Source organism: Eublepharis macularius, chromosome 15 (genome assembly GCF_028583425.1).
Source record: "Eublepharis macularius isolate TG4126 chromosome 15, MPM_Emac_v1.0, whole genome shotgun sequence".
NCBI classification, from domain to species: Eukaryota; Metazoa; Chordata; class Lepidosauria; order Squamata; family Eublepharidae; genus Eublepharis; species Eublepharis macularius.
Window position 1 is genome coordinate 58,130,078 of NC_072804.1, and position 20,306 is coordinate 58,150,383.

At 58.7% G+C, this 20,306-nt stretch overlaps 3 protein-coding genes across 3 annotated transcripts; all 3 read right to left on the minus strand.

The window, feature by feature from the left end:
• Positions 1-280: 280 nt before the first annotated feature.
• Positions 281-10,665, minus strand: RAB4B (RAB4B, member RAS oncogene family). The gene is made up of 8 exons (XM_054998850.1): positions 10,457-10,665; positions 7,467-7,547; positions 5,560-5,674; positions 4,943-5,005; positions 4,574-4,728; positions 4,059-4,154; positions 2,842-2,983; positions 281-2,173 (listed from the first exon to the last, which is right to left on the minus strand). The coding sequence occupies exons 1-7, from the start codon at positions 10,593-10,595 to the stop codon at positions 2,868-2,870; spliced, it is 765 nt and encodes a 254-aa protein (XP_054854825.1). The 5' UTR covers positions 10,596-10,665; the 3' UTR covers positions 281-2,173; positions 2,842-2,867.
• Positions 10,666-13,009: 2,344 nt separating this feature from the next.
• On the minus strand, positions 13,010-14,557 carry LOC129342892 (rho-related GTP-binding protein RhoU-like). The gene is made up of 3 exons (XM_054998852.1): positions 14,334-14,557; positions 14,177-14,235; positions 13,010-14,016 (listed from the first exon to the last, which is right to left on the minus strand). The coding sequence occupies exons 1-3, from the start codon at positions 14,524-14,526 to the stop codon at positions 13,579-13,581; spliced, it is 690 nt and encodes a 229-aa protein (XP_054854827.1). The 5' UTR covers positions 14,527-14,557; the 3' UTR covers positions 13,010-13,578.
• Positions 14,558-16,295: 1,738 nt separating this feature from the next.
• On the minus strand, positions 16,296-20,301 carry MIA (MIA SH3 domain containing). Its single transcript, XM_054999782.1, has 4 exons — positions 20,038-20,301; positions 19,587-19,720; positions 17,086-17,196; positions 16,296-16,514 (listed from the first exon to the last, which is right to left on the minus strand). The coding sequence occupies exons 1-4, from the start codon at positions 20,165-20,167 to the stop codon at positions 16,491-16,493; spliced, it is 399 nt and encodes a 132-aa protein (XP_054855757.1). The 5' UTR covers positions 20,168-20,301; the 3' UTR covers positions 16,296-16,490.
• Positions 20,302-20,306: the final 5 nt, after the last annotated feature.

Here is a 20,306-nt window from a genome sequence, read left to right on the forward strand (position 1 = left end):
AAGCTGATCGTGCCTTTAAGACGGCAAGAGCCAGGTCTGCACCGAGGAAACGTATGGCAGAGGCGGGTAACAGGGTGTGGCTGTTCCCTTGGGCTGCACTGGTGGGTCCTGTTGCATCGACTTCGTCGACAGCAGGAGTTGGCCAGCGGCAGCGTTCGAAGCGAGGACCGTGAAGATTCACGCGCAGGGCCAGCAGCTGGGCTACCTTCTAACTGCTAGTGCCCTTTACTACCACTCATGTGGCATTAGGCGAGGAAAGAATTTCAGAGCAGCCCCAAACTGGAAAAAAAATCCACACTTTATGGAAGAGAATCAGTTTCACAGCCTTACATTGGAGGGAATGTTTGCATTTAAAGAAAGATCAACAGGAGAGCTTGGATTATCCTCTGCTTTGTAACAGCCTACCCCATAATCATGGGATTCAAGCAACCCGTGACCAGCCTCAAGAGAAACCACCCAGAACTGAGGGGGGGGGGGAGCAAAGGAACAGGAGACTTCTGCCCCCCAAAGAAATAAATAACAAAGGTAAACATGACATTAAAAATCTAAACAGCATCTCTCCCCCCCCCCCCCACAATCCAATCTCCTAGGCAATTTTTTGTAGGAGCGAGAAGAACCAGCAGAGCATGCGAGAACCAGCCCATATCCCAGCAGATGAGGGCGCCTTTGCTCCTCCCAACTGCTGATCTGTAAAGCTATGCAAACGGGGGGGGGGGGGTGGCCTTGCAGGCACATGCGCCGTCTTCCTTGTATCACTGCTTTGTCTCCCAAGTCCACGGCTCCAGCGCGTCATTTTGGGGCGGACAATTTCCCCGAAAATACAACGGAGCAGGTGACAGAGCTCAACACGTGTGTGCACGGGTGGGGGGCTGGTTGCACAAGAGGAACAGCAAGTAGGAGCATCAGGGCAGCACCAGGAGGCCAACAGCAGAACCGGACCCTAGAGCAGCACCCAGCGAGTAGTGCCTGGAAATGCTGGATAAGAGAATTTGGCCGTGTTGAATTGCCCGGGGCAGGAAAGAGGAAAAAATACTAATTATAAAAAAAAACCCCACCCACCCAGCCCCCCGGTTTGAATTAGTTGTCTCTCCACAAGCTCCGATCCAGTGGGGGAAGATGGGCATCCTCCCTTGCGGCAGTAACAGCAGGGCCAGTCCCGACATTCAAGGAGAGGCTGCACAAGCAAATGCAACTGGCAAGCTGCAGGGGGGGGGCAACCAGCAGGGAGGAGAGGGGGGGCTGTGCGACACCCGGACCGTTGCTTACAAGGGGCTCTAAGGCCTGCAGCAGAGGAAGGCTACACTGGCCCCAGGTGTCCTGTAAGCACTTCACTGTGGTGCCTGGTCAAAGGTTGGATCAACAGCTGCCTCGTGGCAAAGTTCCAGCGGATGAGATTGCAGGCACACAAACAGGTGTCTGTGAGCACATGACCCTGCCCCCCCTTCCCTCAGAGGAAATCACAAGTGCCTCCGCTGCAGCCCCCCTGCCACCAGAGCACCCCCTGCCTGATCACAAGCCCCCAGTCCCTCTCTCAGAAAGGAATGGCAAAGCGACGGAGAGTCCATTCAAAGCGACGGAGAGTCCATTCAATTTTCCCTGTGTGTGGCTGCTGCAGGCCCGGGGAGGAGGGGGAGACTGTGTGGGAGTGCCACCAAATTGACCCTCAGTGGCTTTCCAGAAGGACCAGCCCCTTCTGTAGAGAGCCCCCGTTGCCACGTGCCCTGGAGAAAGCATGGCACCTCTCGCGCCTGAAAAAAGCAGAAGGAAAGGAAAGCCTGCAGGGTAGGAAAGACAGCCCATGAAAGGCACACCCTGCCTCGCTCCCCAGTGTGAAGTCTCCTCGGGCATTAAGTCAGAAGCAGCTACGGAGCACAGAAGAACCCGTAAGAAGATGAGGAGGGGCCAAATTCCTTCTTCATCGACTCTTCCCCTCCTGCCTTTCGAGAACCCCCTAGCAGTCACTGGGGCCAGAGGGCAGGGAGACGCCCCTGCTGGAAGTCCAGGTCTCCCTGGCCCAGGAGCTGAACCAGCACCAGGACTCCTGGAGGGGAAGGGGGGGCAGCAGGTTTCCTCGGGGAGCAGGAGGGCTTCAGCCAGTGAGGCAGTGTCCCTGGGAAGAGATTGGAGGAAGGTGCTTCACGCAGCCCTGGTCCGGAGCAGCTGAGATCCAGCACTGCAGGGAAGCAAGAGAAGAGAAGAGTTCAGACAGAATCCCCAGCGGTCGTCCCACCAGCCTCCCCAGCTGCCCTTGACTGGGGGAGGGGGCACAGTGAGCAAGTGCACAAACACACTGGGCACACAGTGCCCACTGCACCACAGGGAGCTGCATGACACCTGTCATCTCGCCAGCCTGCGGCCGGGCTCTCACTCAACGGATGCCTGGACGCTGCCGCAGCCAGCGGAGGCTCATATGACTGAAAGCACTTGCGCAGAAAGCAAGGGGTCAAGGAGAAGCACTCTGGCCCAGCCTGGCCCCTGACTTCTTTGATTCCCAGGACCAGGGACTGCTTCATATGAGAGAGTCTTCATTCCTGAGACTCCTTTCTGGAAGCCAATGGGGACAGAGGCCCGGGCTGCCTGACACAATCCACAGAAATGAGCGGCGGGGGGGATTCTGTTGACTGACGAAGAGCAGCAGTGCAGGGTCGGGCCAAGCAGGGCCAGGGTGGTCTTGTGAGGGCTGGGCTGGTGGATTTGGAAAGGGGGCTGGGAGGGGAAGGAAGCAGGGCACATTCCAGGCCCAAGGTGGCACAGCAGCATCTATGGACCCAGAAGCTGGGGGTCAGCCTCCAGTCGGGTTTCCTATACCCTACCATCCCGCCCCCCGCCAAAGCGTCCTACCTTGCAAGATGATTTTGAGGCATGCTCTAGCAGCTGCACTGCTGCCGGGTCTGCGTTTGCGTTCCTCGTGGCTGCCGTAGCTGTCGCAAAGAGGCGTCCCCGTACTGGATGCCTGAGCCCATCCTCTCTGGGTCAAGCTCACCTGTGGAGAGAAAGGCAGCTGCACCACTGCAACTCCCTGGGGGAGCTTGTTCCCCTCCGTCGCCTCTGTGCTTTCTCCGCTGTACAGAGCAAAACCCCCCACCCCTCCCTGTCCCTGCCAGTTCTGTCTACAAGAGGTCATCACCAGGGATCACACAGTGTCCCGCTGATTTTCCTCATCCCACCAGGTTTCTGAAACACCGACTGCATCTAAATTTGTCCTTTAGCATCCAGCACTCTAGTCGTGGCCCAGAAGCTTCTAGTGTGCTGCCCCACACTCGTTCTGAAGCGCTTGCCCCCCCCCCACTACTCGCCCAAGAGCTAACCCTTTGGTATGGGTCATCTTGTTTGGAGGTTCCCCAGTTCCTGCTGGCTTTCCCCCCACAAGTCAGCTGAAAAGCTGCTCCGCTACCTTTCTGATATGCCAGCAGCCCGGTCCCCCTTTGGTTCAAGGGAAGCCCATCGTTTCACATTGGTTCAGCTTGTCTCAGAAAGTTCCCCAGTGACTCCCAAATCTGAACCCTTCTTCCTGATGCCACTTTTTCAACCTCGCTTCGAGATCAGTGCCTGCCTAGCTGGCCTTGTGCCTGAAACAGGTTGCACTCCTGAGAACATGACCTTTGAGGTCCTGGCCTTTCACCTTCTGCCTACTTTCTCCTCCAGGACCACAGGACTACATTTCCCACAATTGCTGGATGGAAACCAATGCTGTGTCCTCACCCTGCCCACCCCAACACTTCCAGTGACTGTACGCTACATATACATAAAAGTCAGCTGACTCTCAAGGAAGCTGATCTGCCTCCCTGAGCTCTCTCTCAAGGAATCCTCCAGCCCTGGGCTGCCTGGGCACACTTTGAAAGACCGCATCCTGCAGATAGGCAAGCACTTTTCCCACCGGCACATTTCATTTGCAGCAGGTATTTTTCACATGTGAACTAGTGATCTGCTACTACAGTTCTGTTGCTTGGTAGAACATCAGCCATGATCCTTGGCAGAAGAGTGTGCCCCCCACACTTTGGGGGCTGCAAAAACTCAAAGGCAAAGCCATTTCGCCTAACATGACTGCAAAGACCCACCTGACTCTATTTTATTCAGGATGGTCCGTGCACATTTCAAGAAGGCTTCTTCCACATTCTCGCCCGTCAAGGCACTGGTCTCAAGAAACATCAACTCTGCCAAGTTAAAAACACAGAGACCACATAAGCCCAGCCTGCATGGGCAGGCTGAGGGGAAAGCTATAGGAAGGAGCTGGAGAAATCCAGGCTGCCCGCCCAGCTCTCTCTGTCGCCATCCAAGGACTGCTTTCCTCAACAGTCATGCCGGTGACTGCAGAAGGTGGCACAAACTGCCATCACTCAATTCATTCACAAGCCGACTGAACCAGCTGCCACAAACCAGGCAGTTTCCTGCCCCCCCCCGGCCACCTCTTCAGCACCCCCTGCTGGACACGGCACAGTTCAGCCCACCATGCTGCCAGCAGTGCCCTTGCCCACACAGCTAGCTGCTTGTGCAGTCCGGGAGAGAGGGAGAAAGACACCACTGGGCCTGAGAAAGCCCTGACGGCGCAGCCCCCCCCCCCCCCCGCCCTTACCATTCTCCTGAGCAAAACGTGAGGCTTCCAAGAAAGTGACTTCCCGGTCGGCGTCCAGGTCCTTCTTGTTTCCACAGAGAATGATGATGATGTTGGGGCTGGCCAAGGTCCGGGCATCAGTCAGCCAGTTGGTCAAGGCATTGTACGTCTCTCTGCTGCAACAAAGGAGCCCAAGGAGGAGAGAGGCAGTTGCCCACAACCCCTGCGCAGGGACTCCAGGGGCGCCCCTCTGAGGGGTCTCACTCTCGCGGGGGGGCGGGGGCGGCGAGGCTTTTGCCACTTGCCTCCTCAGAGGAGCCAGAACCCCTTGCCGTGGTGGAAGGAGCTTTCACGGGCCACGAGGGGGAGAACAGCCATGCAGGCTCTCACCTGGTGATGTCGTACACTAGAAGCGCCCCAGCTGCTCCCCGGTAGTAGCTCCTCGTTACTGATCTAGAGAAAGCAGCAAAGGGTCGGATGCAGCAGAAGGGACACAATCCAGGGGCGTGCTCTCCAGTGGCTGCTTCTCCTCCCCTCAGAATAAGGCACCTCCCCCCACCCCCCGGTGCTTCCAGGAAGCCCCTGAGCTTCTATTACAAGCCACAGGCTCAGTTCCTGGCACTGCTGGGCACAACAGGAAACCCGACATCAGGAGCGGGACTCAAAGAGCTGCTAACAGGCCCAGAGGTTTGAGCATGGAGAGCCTGGATGGAGGCAGAAGACCACAAAGTTTTGGAAAGAAGACCAGGAGCTGCACCAGAATTCCCAAATCTTGCCCGTAACCTTCCCAGCTGGGCACAGGATCTGGCTTTGACGACACCAGTCACCCCAGCATAGAAAGGTGCCAGTGTCTCCGTTTTGCCCTGCGGGAGGTTCCACCAGTTTGCCCAAGCCTCCCTCCCACCTTTCCCAGAAAAAGAATCCCCGCTGTCTATAGGACAACTGGAAAGACAACCAGCCAGTGGGCATGGAGCTCCCTCCAAGCTCCACCACCTTTCATCTCTCACCTAAAGCGCTCTTGCCCAGCTGTGTCCCAGATCTGGAGTTTCACAGTTTTGCCACCAACATTCACAACTTTTGATCCAAACTCCACTCCGATGGTGTGATTGGAATCCTGCTTGACTGGAGGAAAGGCACACCAGAAGAGACCCAAAATGAGAGCTCCGAGGAGCAGCTACAGAAGGCCTGAAAACAGCAGCTCAGGCACCAGGGACCAGCAACGAAGAGGGAGGCGTCGAGGCCGAGCTCTGCCTGGAGAGTGCCAGAAGCTGGAGGGTCCAGTGGGCGAGGGGCCTTTGGGGGCGGGGGGGGGGGGAGGGAGGGAGGGGGCATCTTCAGCACCAACGCCTGATTCGTGTGTGGCATCTGTGTAGCCTGGTTCCACACAGAAATGGGACCAGGGAAAGGGGGCTGGGGAGGCTTGGCAGAATTTTGACAAGGGGCATTTTTGTACCATCTTGCTACAGAAAACATCTTAAGCAGCTTCCTCCATTATACATCAGTCAAAAGAATTATGGGAGGGGGGAGGAAATTCGGGAGAATGCCATGCATTCATCTCCCCCCCCCCATCCCAGGGATACAAATCTTGACCATGACAGATAGCATGACGTTAGAGAAGGGCAAACATATTTCCCTGGTGCCAAGACCTCACTGGTGAGCTACTCTCTGCTGTAGCCCCCCCACCTCATTTCATTCATTCATTCATTTAAAAGACGAATAAACCCACCTTTCCCTGAACAAGTGGTACCCAAAGTGGGAGGGGGGCATCTGCAGTATGGGTAAACTGCTATTGGCCTCTCTTACAGGTCTATTGTAAGGATCCCTGAAAGAGTGTATATGGAGATCTGTACATACTCTCAAGTGCTTTCAGAAGCTACAGGCCATTTTTCCCAATGTGCAGGGGAGCCAGCCCAGACATGGGTTGATGTGACCATGTGAGCCTCTGCCTTCCCCGGTGGATCAAGCCCTCCCCCCTCCTTCCCAGCACACAGTCAGCTCAACAGCAACTGGGATCAAGTCCTCCCTGGAGGTTTGTCCTGAATGCACAGAACGATGGTCTCACCAAAGTTAAGAGCTCTCCTTCCCTCCTGACCTTTCACAATGGCCACAAAACCAATGATATTTGCCCAACCACTTTGGTGCTGCAATTCTTAGTTTTTAGACTGGGCAAAGTGCTGTCTGTACCTTTACTGAATTCTGATGTGTCTTGTTGGATGCAGGAAAAACAGGCATTCAAGTGACTTCAGCTCACAAAATCTGGTGCAACAACCCGAACAGCACCGCCTCGTGACACAGCACTTGTCATGAGCTGCCAGTTCCCAGAATTCTCTACAACATACCAAGGAGCCCCAGGACAGACCACCTGGATACCACAGGGCTGTTGCTTGGGGGCTGCTACACCCCTCCCTTGGGGGAAAGAAACAGAATCCAAGGCAGGTGCTCAGCAAGAGAGCCAAGCAGAAGAACACTGATGTGGCCAGCAGCAGTAATGCCTTCATTTCTGTACCATGTTCTTTGTCCTGTAAAATGCTTGTCACAGATGAAACCAGAGATTGCAAATTTCATGTTCCATTCTAAACAACAGGTGCAGAGTCCTAATCAAACACGTAGTGTGGTTGGATAAAACCAGAGTGAACTCAGTTTTGATCAGAGCTCAAGAGATAAAGTAACCATGTGAGTTATCACTGTCCTTACACCAGAGTTTTTTTGTTGGTCAAAGGTGTGTAAGGAGTGCTGAGAACGTGTACAGCTCCTTACATCTTGTCAGCTCCTTAGGCTGACAGAGATGTGGGTCCACAGCTGTGAAACCTTGTGTATTTCTTTGTATCTTTTTGTGGATTTTTGTTTATTCTGACCCTGCTCCTGTCCTGAAATAAAAGAGTCTTTCACGGATTAAAACTGCCACAACACTCACATTTGTTCTCTATGAACTGGTGGAGCAGGCAAGACTTCCCCGTCCCAGCACTGCCAATCACAAGGAATTTGAAGAGGAAGTCTGGAAGGAGAGGGAGAGAGAACCACAACACTGATTCACAAAACAGGCTGCAGTGGGGGGGCCCAGCCATCCAGGTAGTTCATTACCATGAGGAACAGTCAAGGATAAGAATGGGCTGAGGCTGAAGGGACAGCCCAATCATTTGCACCCCCCCAGCAGAAAATCTACACCCACGCAACAGTGTCCTGCCTTCAAAGTGTCCACACTATCAGCTGCTTGAGAGCGGTGCCTCTCTCTGCCCAGCGCAGGGCCGGGCAGTTGAAACTTGTCCAGCCTGGCCATTCACAGGCCTGCCTGATGAGATGGCTGGACTGGGTGGGGTAAGTGTCTGGGTAAGAAACCGAGGGCAGAAGAATGCGTCTCGCTCCAAGAAGCCGGAAGCAAGTTGCTAAGTGCTAGTACCCACAGAGAGCCCCCCCAAAGGCCGCTGGAGCTCCCTGATGCCAGCCTCACTGGGACCTGGGAATAGCAGCCACCCCACCAATCTGCTGCTGAAGAGCTCTGCAGCCTGAGCGCTCCCCCGCCCCCGCACCACAGTTCATGCAGGCACCCCCCTGCCACTACTCCAAGAGCACCCTCGCAGGCCTCTCTGGCTGAGACAGGCTAGCCAGGAGCTTTAATCAAAGTACATTACACTGAAGGAAAGGAAAACCTGGGAGGCAAATCTCAGCTGCTAGCCCCAAAGGGAAGGTGACCCCCCCTCCCTCCCCCCGCTCTGATCACAATTTGCAGCTGGACTCAAACCCTCATAACAGCAGGGGAACAGCTGAAGAAGACAGCAACAATCCGGCCGGCGGCTGGAAGACCCGTGGTCACAAGCTACCCTACATGGAAGAGTCAGGAAGGAAAGCCCATTTGAGGCTTACGGAAGCTACAAGTAACTCAGTGGAAAGGGCAGGTGGAGGACGCCAAGGCCAAGGTCCTCGGCTGGCCCTGATTCTTGCTCAGGTGAACAGCACAAGAACAAAGCCTCCTCCAAGAAGTCAACACCCCCCCCCCACTTGAAGCAAGCATTTCTCTGCTCCATGAAACTTTCCCTCCCACCCTCCTTATCTTATTTACTTGGAAATCATTTGAGGGGGGGGTGTTTTTATGGGTGGCAAACAAACAAGGAAATCCAGGGCAGAACAATTCTTGCTCAGGAGGGCAACGCCTCCAAGACGGCGGAACAAGCAGGCAGCCACTCAAAGAAGCTGGAGGGGCTTCAGCTCCTTGTTGAATGGCACCTTCTAGGTGATTCTGGGAGGGCCCTGCAGGATCCAGTAATCTCGGCATTTCTCCGCTTCGGCGTGCCTCGGTCTAAGTTTCCTTCATGTCTCTAATAAAATTATCAATTGATTGAGCCTCCCAAAGAAGAATCTGCTGCTTCTACAATTGGCTTAAGCTGCACACTTGACGGTTTGACAGAGGAAATGACTAGCCCAAACTGACAAATTAGCAACAGTCTATGATACTTGGAAATCTATTGTGCCTGCACCTGAATTAAAATTCAAGGAGGTCAAAGGGAGGGTGACTCAGCAGATATTAGTTACACGGACATTTTTGAGTCAATGGAGCTATGCAGATCTCACCAGAATTATTTTGCAAATAATAATAACAACATCAATTTATATACTGCCCTTCAGGACAACTTAACACCCACTCAGAGCGGTTTACAAATTGTGTTATTATTACCCTCACAACAATCACTCTATGAGGTGGGTGGGACTGAGAGAGCTCTGAGAGAGCTGTGACTGACCCAAGGTCACCCAGCTGGCTTCAGGCAGAGGAGTGGGGAATCGAACCTGGCTCTCCAGATTAGAGTCCCACTGCTCTTAACCGCCACACCCAAGTGCTGCTATGCCAATCCATTGGGGAGGCAGTATTTTCTTCCAGCTCCAGTTTGCATTCTCCCTTTCAGCAACGCAAGCCAGGGGTAGGAGCAAAGGTTTCCTTGTCAATGCCAGCAGACAAGCAGGCAGGACTGCAAAGGTGGGACAGGGGAAGGGGACAGAGATACAGCAAATGCTACCACAGCTCCCCCCCCCCCGTAATAGGCAGCACTGCTTGCATTTGCTGGCAAGCAGGCCGGCAGTTTCTCCCCCGCCTGTGAGGCAGCACCTGCCTGGTCACCTTTATGCAACTACGCTGCGATCAGGGATGACGCAGACACCTTCAGTAAAAGAGGGTCGGAAACCTCCTGTTACTTCCCTTGAAGCAGCTAACCGCATTTTCCCCACGACCCCCGTGCGAACGACCTTTCCCCAGCTACGACGGGCCCTGGCAGCAAACACACAGCAGCAGGCAGCATCCTGCAGGCATGGAAAGGAGCCCAGACGGGGGGCGGGTGGGGAGGGGGGCGTCTATTTTTCACCGAAGCAGGCAGGCGAGGGGGGCCAGGGCCCCGCACGCCCCAGCGCCCCTTCTGGCTCTCCTGCAGCGCTTCAGCCCGTGAGAGAGCTGCGAATGGCCTGCCCTGTGCAGGGGGCCTCGGGGGCCCCTCCTGCTCTCTGCTTCTCTCCGGCCCGGCCCCCGTATCGCGAGCGAAGCAGGCCGGGGGGGGGGGGCGCGCAGGCGGCGGGGCTCTCCTCGCTCGCCTGCCCGTCGGCACTGAAGGCCAGGCGGCGCCTCCCTCGGGGGGGGGGGGTCCCACTCTCCGCAGCTCCTGCCTTGGAAGCCGGGGGGCTCCTGCGGGGCGACCTCGCCCTCCCCGGCGGGCCGGCCCTCGGAGCAACAGGGCGCAGGAGGCCGAGGGAGACCCCGAGGGCCTGCCAGGCTGGCGGGGAGGGCCGGGACCGCCACTCAGGCCCAGGAGGCGGGGGGGCGGCGGCTGAGAAGGGCCGAGCGACGCTCTCGGGCAGGCCCCCCCCCCCGCCGCCGCCCCCTCAGCGGGGCCCCCGCTCGAACACCCCCCCCCAGACGCCCCTCACCGTAGGTCTCGGACATGGCGGGGCTGGGCTGGGCGGGGGCGCCCCCTCTTCCTCTTCCTCCTCCTCCGCCGCCGCCCTCTCCGGCTTCCTCGTTCCCGCCGCGGCGCAGAGCAGCCGCCAGCCGGAGAGCGACTCGCATAATATGGCGGCGCCCAGGGAGCCGGCCAAGATGGCCGCCCCCGCCGCCGGGCGCTTCCGGGTGGGCGCGCCTCTCTCCCTCCGCCCCTCTGTACGCGGCGCGGTAGCTCTGACGTCATGCCGCTGGACGGCGCCCTCTCGCCACAGCGGCGCGGAGCGGCCTCTAGCGGCGCGGGGGGCGAAGTGCGCCCAGGGAGAGGCGCGCCTTCGAGGCGGGTTGGAGGCGCCTCCCTGGGGAAGCGGGCGCCGCGGGATCCACTTTGGAAACGACGGGGGCTGCGCCGGTCGGAATGGGTGCCGGTTGGCAGCCGCGTCCCGGGGCCAGGGAGCGGCTGGAAGGAAGAACGGGGGACTTGGCGCGAGCTCGGGGCTCCCTGCCTGTGAGCGCAGGCTCTCCGGACCCGCCTCCCGAGTCTTCACACGTGCAGACCGACGGAGAGCTTGGCGCTCCGGGAAAGCGCCCCGGCCAGGAACCCGAGCATCCTGCCCCTCCAGCGGGCGCCTCGGGCTTCTTCCCGCTCCCACGAGGCCAGCATAGCGGGCGAGGCAGAACAGTAGGTCCTTGCCAGCAGGCAGCCGCACCCCGTTGGCGCTGCGGGGCGGGGCTGGGCGCAGTAGGGCACTTCCTCGCCCGTCAAGTTGGATCCTGCAGCCGGGCGGGGCTGGCAGCACCAGGGCGGGCGGGCGAGCGAGCCTGGAGGAGGCAGGCAGGAGGGCGGCTCAAACCTCTCCACCCCCCGTCCCGGTTTTCAGTTTTCCAAAATCAGAGTCCAGTAGCACCTTTAAGGCTAGCCAATTTTATTGTAGCATAAGCTTTCGAGAATCAAGTTCTCTTCGTCAGATGCATGTTTCTGTACCATGCATCTGACGAAGAGAACTTGATTCTCGAAAGCTTATGCTACAATAAAATTGGTTAGTCTTAAAGGTGCTACTGGACTCTGATTTTGCTACCACAGACTCACACGGCTGACTCCTCTGCAGTTTTCCAAGACGCCCGGTGCGGCCCGCGGGCTCACGTCCGACGGCCAGTGCGCGTCATCCATACGGGCGTGCCCTCGGGCCTGGGACAGCTGCCGGCCTCTGTGTCGCTCGCCTAAGTGTTGGCACAAGGCTGGAGAGAAGGCGGGCCGCGGGCCCCAGTGGCCCTCCGGGCCGGGCCGGGCCGGGCTCTTTGTCAGACGGCGGCCCGTTCGAAAAACCCGGCAGAGGAAGCGCCCCGTCCCCGCAAACAGCGCCAGGCTCGTCTTCCCCGCCCTTGAAATACAAGGGCAAGAACGCGGCCCTGCGGCCTCCCCGAGCGAGAGGCCAGGCGCGCGGCTCGTCGGGGGTCCCGAGGGCAGGAACGCCGCGCGGCCCCCGGGGCCCTTGCGCGTCCCCGCGCTTCCCCGGCAGCCCGCTCAGCTTTTCCTTCCCCGCCCCGAGGTTTTGCCCCCCGACCGAAAATCTGGGGCCTGATTGACACGTCAGAGGGGCTGGGGCTGGGGGGCCGCGCCGCCTCCCGGTGGCGGGCGGTTCCCGTAGCCAAGGCGCTGCCGCACCTGCCGCGCGGGCAGCCGGCTCTGGGAACGAGCCGTGGCGCGGCACCCCCGGGTCTCTCCGCCGTCGGTCCAGGCTGGGTTGCGGGAGAGCAGCGGCAGGGGGGGCAGCCGCGCCTTCGGGGCGCCCAGATCTGCGGGGCACGAGAGCTGCGACCCGGCAACGCCCGTCCCGGAAGGCCCGGCCTGCTCTTCGGCCTCATCCACTGGCCGCCGCCGCCGCCGCCGCCTTCCTCTCTCGGCCGCGGCCAGGCGCTCCGGGAAGGCGCGGCGAGCTCGGATTTGAGCCTGCGCTCAGGGGCCGGACCTCGACGGCAGGGGAGGGGCAGCTCAGCGCTCTGCTGGTTCGAATCCCGCTTCTGCCCCGAGCTCTGCAGGGGCCTTGGGGGAGCCTCTCCTCTCAGCCCTAGCTGGATGGGGGGGGGCGGTAATAATAAGGCCGACAGTGTTCGCGGCTGGGGTGGGGTGGCGGCACTGAGCAGTCTAGAAGTGTGGCGTAGAAGCCCATTATTGTGAGAGCGGCTGTAGCGCAGCAGTTAAGTGGCTGGGCTGCAATCAGCACCCTGCTGGTTCGACTCCCACTCCTGCCATGAGCTCGGCGGGCGGCCTTGGGCAGCCTCTCCTTTCATCCCCGGCTGATAAGAACAACGTTCCCTGTGGGACACTGTCTGGCCAGAAGAGTGGCGGACTGTTGTTGTTGTTGTTGTTGTTGTTATCATTATCAGTATTCCGCCAAGGACCTCTCCCATGGGGGGGGGGGCTGGCTGGGCCCCAGAGGCCGCCCCCCTTCCATCCATCGCTTCACTTTCCCCTCAAAAGACAGGGAGGGTCGTGGAGCCCGAGCCCAGCCCCCCACCCCCCCCCACCCCCTCGTCCCAGCAAGCACCACCAGAGGGAATCTCAAACGTTGGGGGAGAGAAGCGGCAAGACGCCTTTAATGCAAAACCAAAGAGACCTGCCCCCCCCACAGAAAAATTCCCTGTGAACACAACCTAGGAAGGGGGGGGCTCTGGCAGAGAGACGCCCGGGGCTGCGGCAGAGTTCACAGCCTGCGGGGAGCACCACGCGGCTCCTGGGCGTTGGGTGTCCCTGGTGCAGGCGCCGCCGCCGCCAGCTGACGAGGAGACTCCCGGAGCAGCCCCCGGGCCCGTGACAGCAGCCACTCCCCTGCACAGGAGGCGGCCCGGAGACCGCCCAGCCCAGCCCAGCCCAGCCCAGCCCGCCCGCCTCCAGCACACCGTGCCAGCTCCGGGGCCGCCCAGCCAGAGACAAGCCCGGAAAGGGCCGAGCGGGCCGTGCCAGGTGCGCCCTTCTCCGCCCGCCTGGAAGGGGGGCCGGGGCCAGGCGGCGCTCCTGGGGCCTTTTGCAACCCGAGGAGAGGAGCTGCGGGAGGCTTCCCGCCGGACCGGCCTCGCCCTGCCGGGCCAGCTTCTCCCTCGGCGGGCCGGGCTAGGGGCGCAGGCAGCCGTACTTCCTCCACCAGGCCTTGGAGAGCGTCCGCAGGCGGGCGGCGGCGCAGGGCCGGGCGCGGGCGCGGCCCAGGCCGGCGGCGATGGCGGCGTCGAAGACCTCCTTGAGGTTGTGCTGGGTCAGCGCCGAGCACTCGGCGTAGCCCACGGCGCCCAGCTGGGCGGCCAGGGCGCGGGCGGCGGCGGCGGGCACGGGCCGCTGGCGGCGGCGGGCCAGCGCGATCAGCACCTGCACGTCGTGGCGCAGGTCGGCCTGGGTGCCCACCAGCAGCACCGGCGTGGCCGGGCAGTGGCGCCGCAGCTCCGGGGCCCAGCGGGCCGACACGTTCTCGAAGGAGGCGGGCGCCACCACGCTGAAGCACAGCAGGAAGACCGCGGCGCGCGGGTAGCACAGCCGGCGCAGCCCGTCGAACTCCTCCTGCGGGCGAAGCAAAGGGCAAGGGCAGCCGGCGGCCTCCCGGGTCCCGGCCGGGAGTGAGCTGCGCCCCAGGGCGTCGCCCCGGGATCCCGGCCCAGCGGCCCTCAGCGGGAGGGCCGAGCCCCACCCCACCCCCAACACACACGCACACGCCCCTTACCTGCCCCGCGGTGTCGCAGAGCTGCAGCCTCAGCGGGGCTCCGTCCACCTCCACCACGGCTGCAAAAAGAGAGAGGGCGTTGGAAGGGGGCGGCGGCCGAGCCCGCGGGCAGCCGGGGACCCGGGAAGCCGAGCCCGCCCCCCGCCCGGCCACGCACCGGAGTAGCGGTCCAGGGCCGTGGGCAGATAGCGCGCCGGGAAGCCGTTGGCGCTGTAGCTGAGCGCCAGGCTGGTCTTGCCCACCGCGCCGTCGCCCAGCAGGACGCACTCCAGCCCCGGCAGGCGCTCCTCCGGCGGCCGCCCCCGCGGACCCCGCGGAGGCACGGGCGGCAGAGCCGCGAAGCCCTGCATCGGCGGCGGCGGCGGACCCGAGGGCGCGCACCTGGAGGCCGCGGCGGCTGCGGCGCGCTTGCTCCGCCTCGGCCCGCCCCCGAGGGCGGAGGACCGGCTGCGCCTAGCCCCCGAGCCTCGCGCTGGTTCTGCCCCGCAGCCCCGGCCGGACCGCGGAACACGGTTCGGGGGGGGGGGACTCCGAGACCCCTCGGCGCGGCGGGAAAGCGCGTGGCCCGGAGGCCGCTTCCCTCTCGGCACAGGCAGGGAGCCGCAGCCCGAACGCCGAAACCCGGCCCGAGCCCAGCCGTCCGGGCGCTCCGTTCGGTCCGGCCCCTGCGCCGGCCGCCGAGCCCCAGCCAGGGGAGAGGCCCGGCGGCGGGCGCCTCTTGGCGGGGCCTGCAGGGGAGACGCTTCCGCCTGCGCCGGCCTGGGGCGCCCTCGGCGCCCGCTCAGAGGCCCTGGGAGGCTTGGCCGCAGGCCTGGCCCGCCTCGCGGGGCCGGCCGCCTGGGGAGGCGGCTGGAGAAGCCGGCGGGGCGGGGAACCTCCGGGGCCGCGGGGAACTGGCCGGCTCTGCTCCCGAGCCTGGCCTCTCCCGCCCGCGGCGCTCGAGCGGGCAGACGGGCGGCGCGGCTGAAGCGGGCCCAGGCGGGGCTTCGGAGAAACACCTGCGCAGGCGGCGATCCGGCCTGGGCGGGCGGGCGGGCGTCTCCCGTCCCGGGTCAGGCTGGCTCCGGAGCTGCGCGGCGGCTCCCGGCTCCCCCGGCCCGCTTCGCAGCGTGGCCCGAGGCCGAGGCAGGCGGGCAGGGGCGGCGCCGCCCTTCCAGCTGGGGAGCCCTTCAGGCCTCCGAGAGGCAGTCGTGGCGCCGGGCCGCAGGACGGGCTGCTGCTGCTGCTTCTTCTTCGGCTATTTGTCGCCTGCCTGCAGGGCTTCCGGCTTCCCGCAGACGCGCCTTAAGCTGAGAAACGTGGGTCTAGCCGAGCCTGGGACTCGTGCGCCGGAAGGCACCGCAGCCTGGCAAGGCCCGGCCCTGGGCGAAGGGAGAGCTTTTCCTCGCTAACAGAAAGGGAAGGTGTGTCTCCCCCCCCTCCCCGATTTTTGGAGCGGTCCCGTTCAGTGCCCAGGATTAGGAGGCGCCCAGGCACGGGGCAGGTCAGCTGCTGCCCAGCAGAGCAAACGCAGCCTGGCGCGGAGGGGCAAGGACAAGCCCCTGGCCCCAATTCTCAGGGCAGGGCAGGGCAGGGCAGGGCAGGTGCCTGCCCCGCCCCTTCCAAAGAACTGCAGGCCCTCCCCGCCCGCCCCCCTTTTTTCTCCTGGCTGTTTTACCATCATTTGAACCTCCACTTGAAGCCAGCTGGGTGACCTTGGGCTAGTCACAGCTCTTCCAGAGCTCTCTCAGCCCCACCCACCTCACAGGGTATTTGTTGTAGGGATAATAATAACATACTTTGTAAACCGCTCTGGGTGGGCATTAAGATGTCCTGAAGGGCAGTATATAACTCGGTTGTTGTTGTTAGGATGCTGACTCAAAGGATCACTTTCAGTACCCTGCCCTGGAAAGCTGCGCATTAGAGCTGGACTGGGGACCCCATAGACAAGAGACCCCTCGATCTCTTCTGCTACTCATTTTGACTGCCAGAGGCATCACTCGGGCCAGAGGATGGACACAAATCCCCCCTCCCCCCCTCCTCTTTTAGTTGCAGCCACCAACTGGAACAGAAGATTCAGTCGGCTCTTGGGCAGTAGCAGACCGTAAAACACACGCGCAGGCATTTTGCTGTAGGTGGCCTTTATTTTCCGACAGGGTAGGTATTGTCTTGGACCAGGCAGGTATCTAGGCTGGAGAGGGAGAGCATCACAGGCGGCAGCAAGGACAGCCGGAAGAACAATTCTGCTTGGCTCCGGACGGCTCAGGGGCAAGGCTGAGCTTCCAAGCACGTGGCACGACTTGTGCCCTCTGGCGCAGGCGCTGGGCCCCTGGCATCACTGGCAATAGAAGTCCCATTTCTGAAAGAGACGAAGACACCCCGTACACAAACACACAATCACTGCTTCCCAGAGGTGCCAGTCAAATTAATTCCCAGATGGACTTGGGGAAGACACGGGGGCGGGCAGGCGCTCAGTGCATGCCCAGTGAATATACCCCATTCCACCTTTCCACAGGAAAGGAGCAGACAGGGCAGTGTCCAGACTGGCGCAGGGGGCCACCCAGAACCGGGATTCTAAGCCAGGCCTCTGGCCTCCGCAGCAGGTCCTCCAGCCCAGAGACTGGAAGCCTGGAATAGCTCCACTTTCACATAAGAAGCAAAAGGAAAATGGAGACAAAGAGGAGCCGGTGGTAAAAGTCTGGCACGAACAGCCAGAAGGCAGGTCAGGGCATTATTTTGGGGGGGGGGCTGTTTGCAGCTCACCACTAGCTGAACCCCCAAAGCCCTGCTCAGTCAGCACACCCGAGCTCTATGGCTGGGATTAAAGGGGGGGTGGAGGGGGGTGGTGTGCCTTGATCCTGAACTTGGGAGACCTCGACCGGTGGTTTGGACTCATCCCAGCCCCTCCCAAGGGGGGATGCCACACTTACGTCTGTTTTCAGCGCTATCTTGCCTGGCTTCAGATACTGGTTTTCCTGGACCACAGCACTGGGGAAGTAGCCCAGGCGGGCCGGTTGCTCCCCATAATAGTCGCCCTGCACCTGTGCAGAAGGGGGGGCACATATGCACACCTGGTCAGCCTCCCCACACCACCAGCCCCATACTCCACCTCCCGCCCCAAAGCAAGGACCGCGGTGGAAGGTGTATGCGTGAGGCACAGGTCTCAAACCTGCTTGGAACTCTTTTAATCCCAAATCACCATTATTCTTCACCTTTACGGATGGGGTTACGAGAAAGAACTCTTCTCCCTGGGGCAAACTTTGGCCAAATGTCCACTGACACAAAACAGTTGCCAGAGGAAGGCCCCCCACCACCCCACCACTGGCCTCCTTCTGCCTGCCTTGGATGCTCACTTGTTCCTGGGTCCAGTTCAAAGCAGCTGCTTTGCCCCAAACAGTGTGGGCCCAGAGGTCCTGAAAGGCTGCCTCTGCTTGCAAAAACTCCTAGCTGGGATCAAGTGGAAGGGGCCTTGCTGCTCTGCCGGAGGTGAGGCAGCACTGGAAGAGCGCAGACTGTAGGGCCCTCCCCCTTTCCAAACAGCATTCAGGGGCCGCTGAGACGGTTTGCAGTTGTTCTCTCTGGGCTTCTAAAGCTCCTGTATATTTTATATGAAGAAGTGGGGCTTGGAAATGTTCTTAAAATAAGCTGACACCACGCTCCTCACGAATAGTAAAAGCATTGAATTTGCAAGCAACACCCGTCCCTTCTTCCCCGCCACATCTGGCTTATTTCACAGATTACAATGAACAAAAAGGAGAATTTCCCGTGTGTTTAATAATGTCTCCACAATTAACAATAAAGCATATGTTATTTAATATATAGTTTCCAGAATTATTTGATTGTCAATACATGGGGGATATAGTAAACAAATTCAATTCATTTCTCATACTACAAACAAGAACTGCATCACGTATTGTAACTACCTATAACCTTAATTATGCAAACATTCCATGTATCCTGTATATAAATAGATTAAAGTGTCTTGTGCTTAATATGCTACAATTGTAATAACTAAAGTGCAAATACTTCCAATATCCTATGACACTACTTCTTGCATACAGAATACAAATTGCCTATTTGTCAGTTACAAAGTCGATACAGTCCAAAGTAAATTCCAGACACTGTGTGTGTCACAGATCGTGTGCTGATCCTTGTGGTATAAGTTGTTAATTCTGTGACTGAATTCCTCTAACGGACGGTCCAGATCCACATATGGTCCGTTTCCAGAGTTCTTTTTCAAAGAGCACAGTAGCTGGAAAAACATACATAGATCAAAATAGAATCCCCGAGAATATAAAATCTATAATGATACACTCCTAGTTCAGTATACTCACTCAGAGATTCTTACAGTCAGCCTTCCATATCCCTTTCCGATACTCTCAATTACTTTCATCTGTGTCCTGTTTCCAGGTTAACGTCTTATCTACAGAAAGGAATCCACGCCCCTTTCACCTAGTTACTTCATCTTAAAGCTAAACCCATGGGATTCCTTTCTGTAGATAAGACGTTAACCTGGAAACAGGACACAGATGAAAGTAATTGAGAGTATCGGAAAGGGATATGGAAGGCTGACTGTAAGAATCTCTGAGTGAGTATACTGAACTAGGAGTGTATCATTATAGATTTTATATTCTCGGGGATTCTATTTTGATCTATGTATGTTTTTCCAGCTACTGTGCTCTTTGAAAAAGAACTCTGGAAACGGACCATATGTGGATCTGGACCGTCCGTTAGAGGAATTCAGTCACAGAATTAACAACTTATACCACAAGGATCAGCACACGATCTGTGACACACACAGTGTCTGGAATTTACTTTGGACTGTATCGACTTTGTAACTGACAAATAGGCAATTTGTATTCTGTATGCAAGAAGTAGTGTCATAGGATATTGGAAGTATTTGCACTTTAGTTATTACAATTGTAGCATATTAAGCACAAGACACTTTAATCTATTTATATACAGGATACATGGAATGTTTGCATAATTAAGGTTATAGGTAGTTACAATACGTGATGCAGTTCTTGTTTGTAGTATGAGAAATGAATTGAATTTGTTTACTATATCCCCCATGTATTGACAATCAAATAATTCTGGAAACTATATATTAAATAACATATGCTTTATTGTTAATTGTGGAGACATTATTAAACACACGGGAAATTCTCCTTTTTGTTCATTGTAACCATTACCGTGTTGCTCTATATTGTTGGACCTTATTTCACAGATTGGCCACTGAGGCGACAAAGGGAAGAAAGCCAACCAGGGCATGGTGGGTGTGGCTGGGTAGGACTTGAACCCCGGACTCCCTCGTTCCAAAGGCATTCTCTGTGGGGTCCACCCACCCACCCACCCGACGGGGGCTTCCTGCACCTGCTTACGACTAGCTGCCTTGACACCACCAACCCAACGCAGCCCGGCCACCACTTACGCTTCCCCCCCAGAAGAGTCGTCCGCGGCCCTTCAGCTTCGAGAAGACGTACACCACTTGGCCTCTCTGGATGTGAATGAACCGGCAGTCGGGGGCCACGTAGTCCTGAAGGGCCACCGCAATAGAAATGGGATCTGGGATTGCAGAGCGGGGAGGGAGAGAAAAGGAAGTGGGTGCCAAAATCTCTCATCCGGGGAGGGTGGGGCCTGTGATTTGTTCCCCATGGTGCTGCCGGTTTCACACCACATAGGCCTGAAGAATCCATTGCTGCAGGATGGGATGGCCAGAATTACAAAAGATAAACCTCCATGTTCAGAGACAGTCTATGCTTGACTAATCAATGCTAGGGACCAATTCAGTGCGTAGAGGGGCGGGGGGGGCAGTTACTCTGACCTTGCCTGAATCCTCACTAGAGGGGAGTGGCGCATCTAGAAATGGAAAAGTCACTCACGGTTGCATTCAGCGTCTGCACAAAGCTTCTTGTCTGCCAGTTTATCCATTTGCCGCCCACTCCAAACAGGCCCCAGAAGGGCAAAGAGCGAGAAGCTGGCCCAGAGAGCCCCCCAAGCAGCCCCCCCCATTTCAGCAGAACCCAGCCAACCAGCTCCTGCAATGGAGTAACTGTTCCGGAGGTAAGACAGGCTTGCTGTTTGGGGAAGCTAAACCCCACCCTTGTACTTGGCTGAGTTGAATGTTCACCAACATTCTACCTTCTGAAAA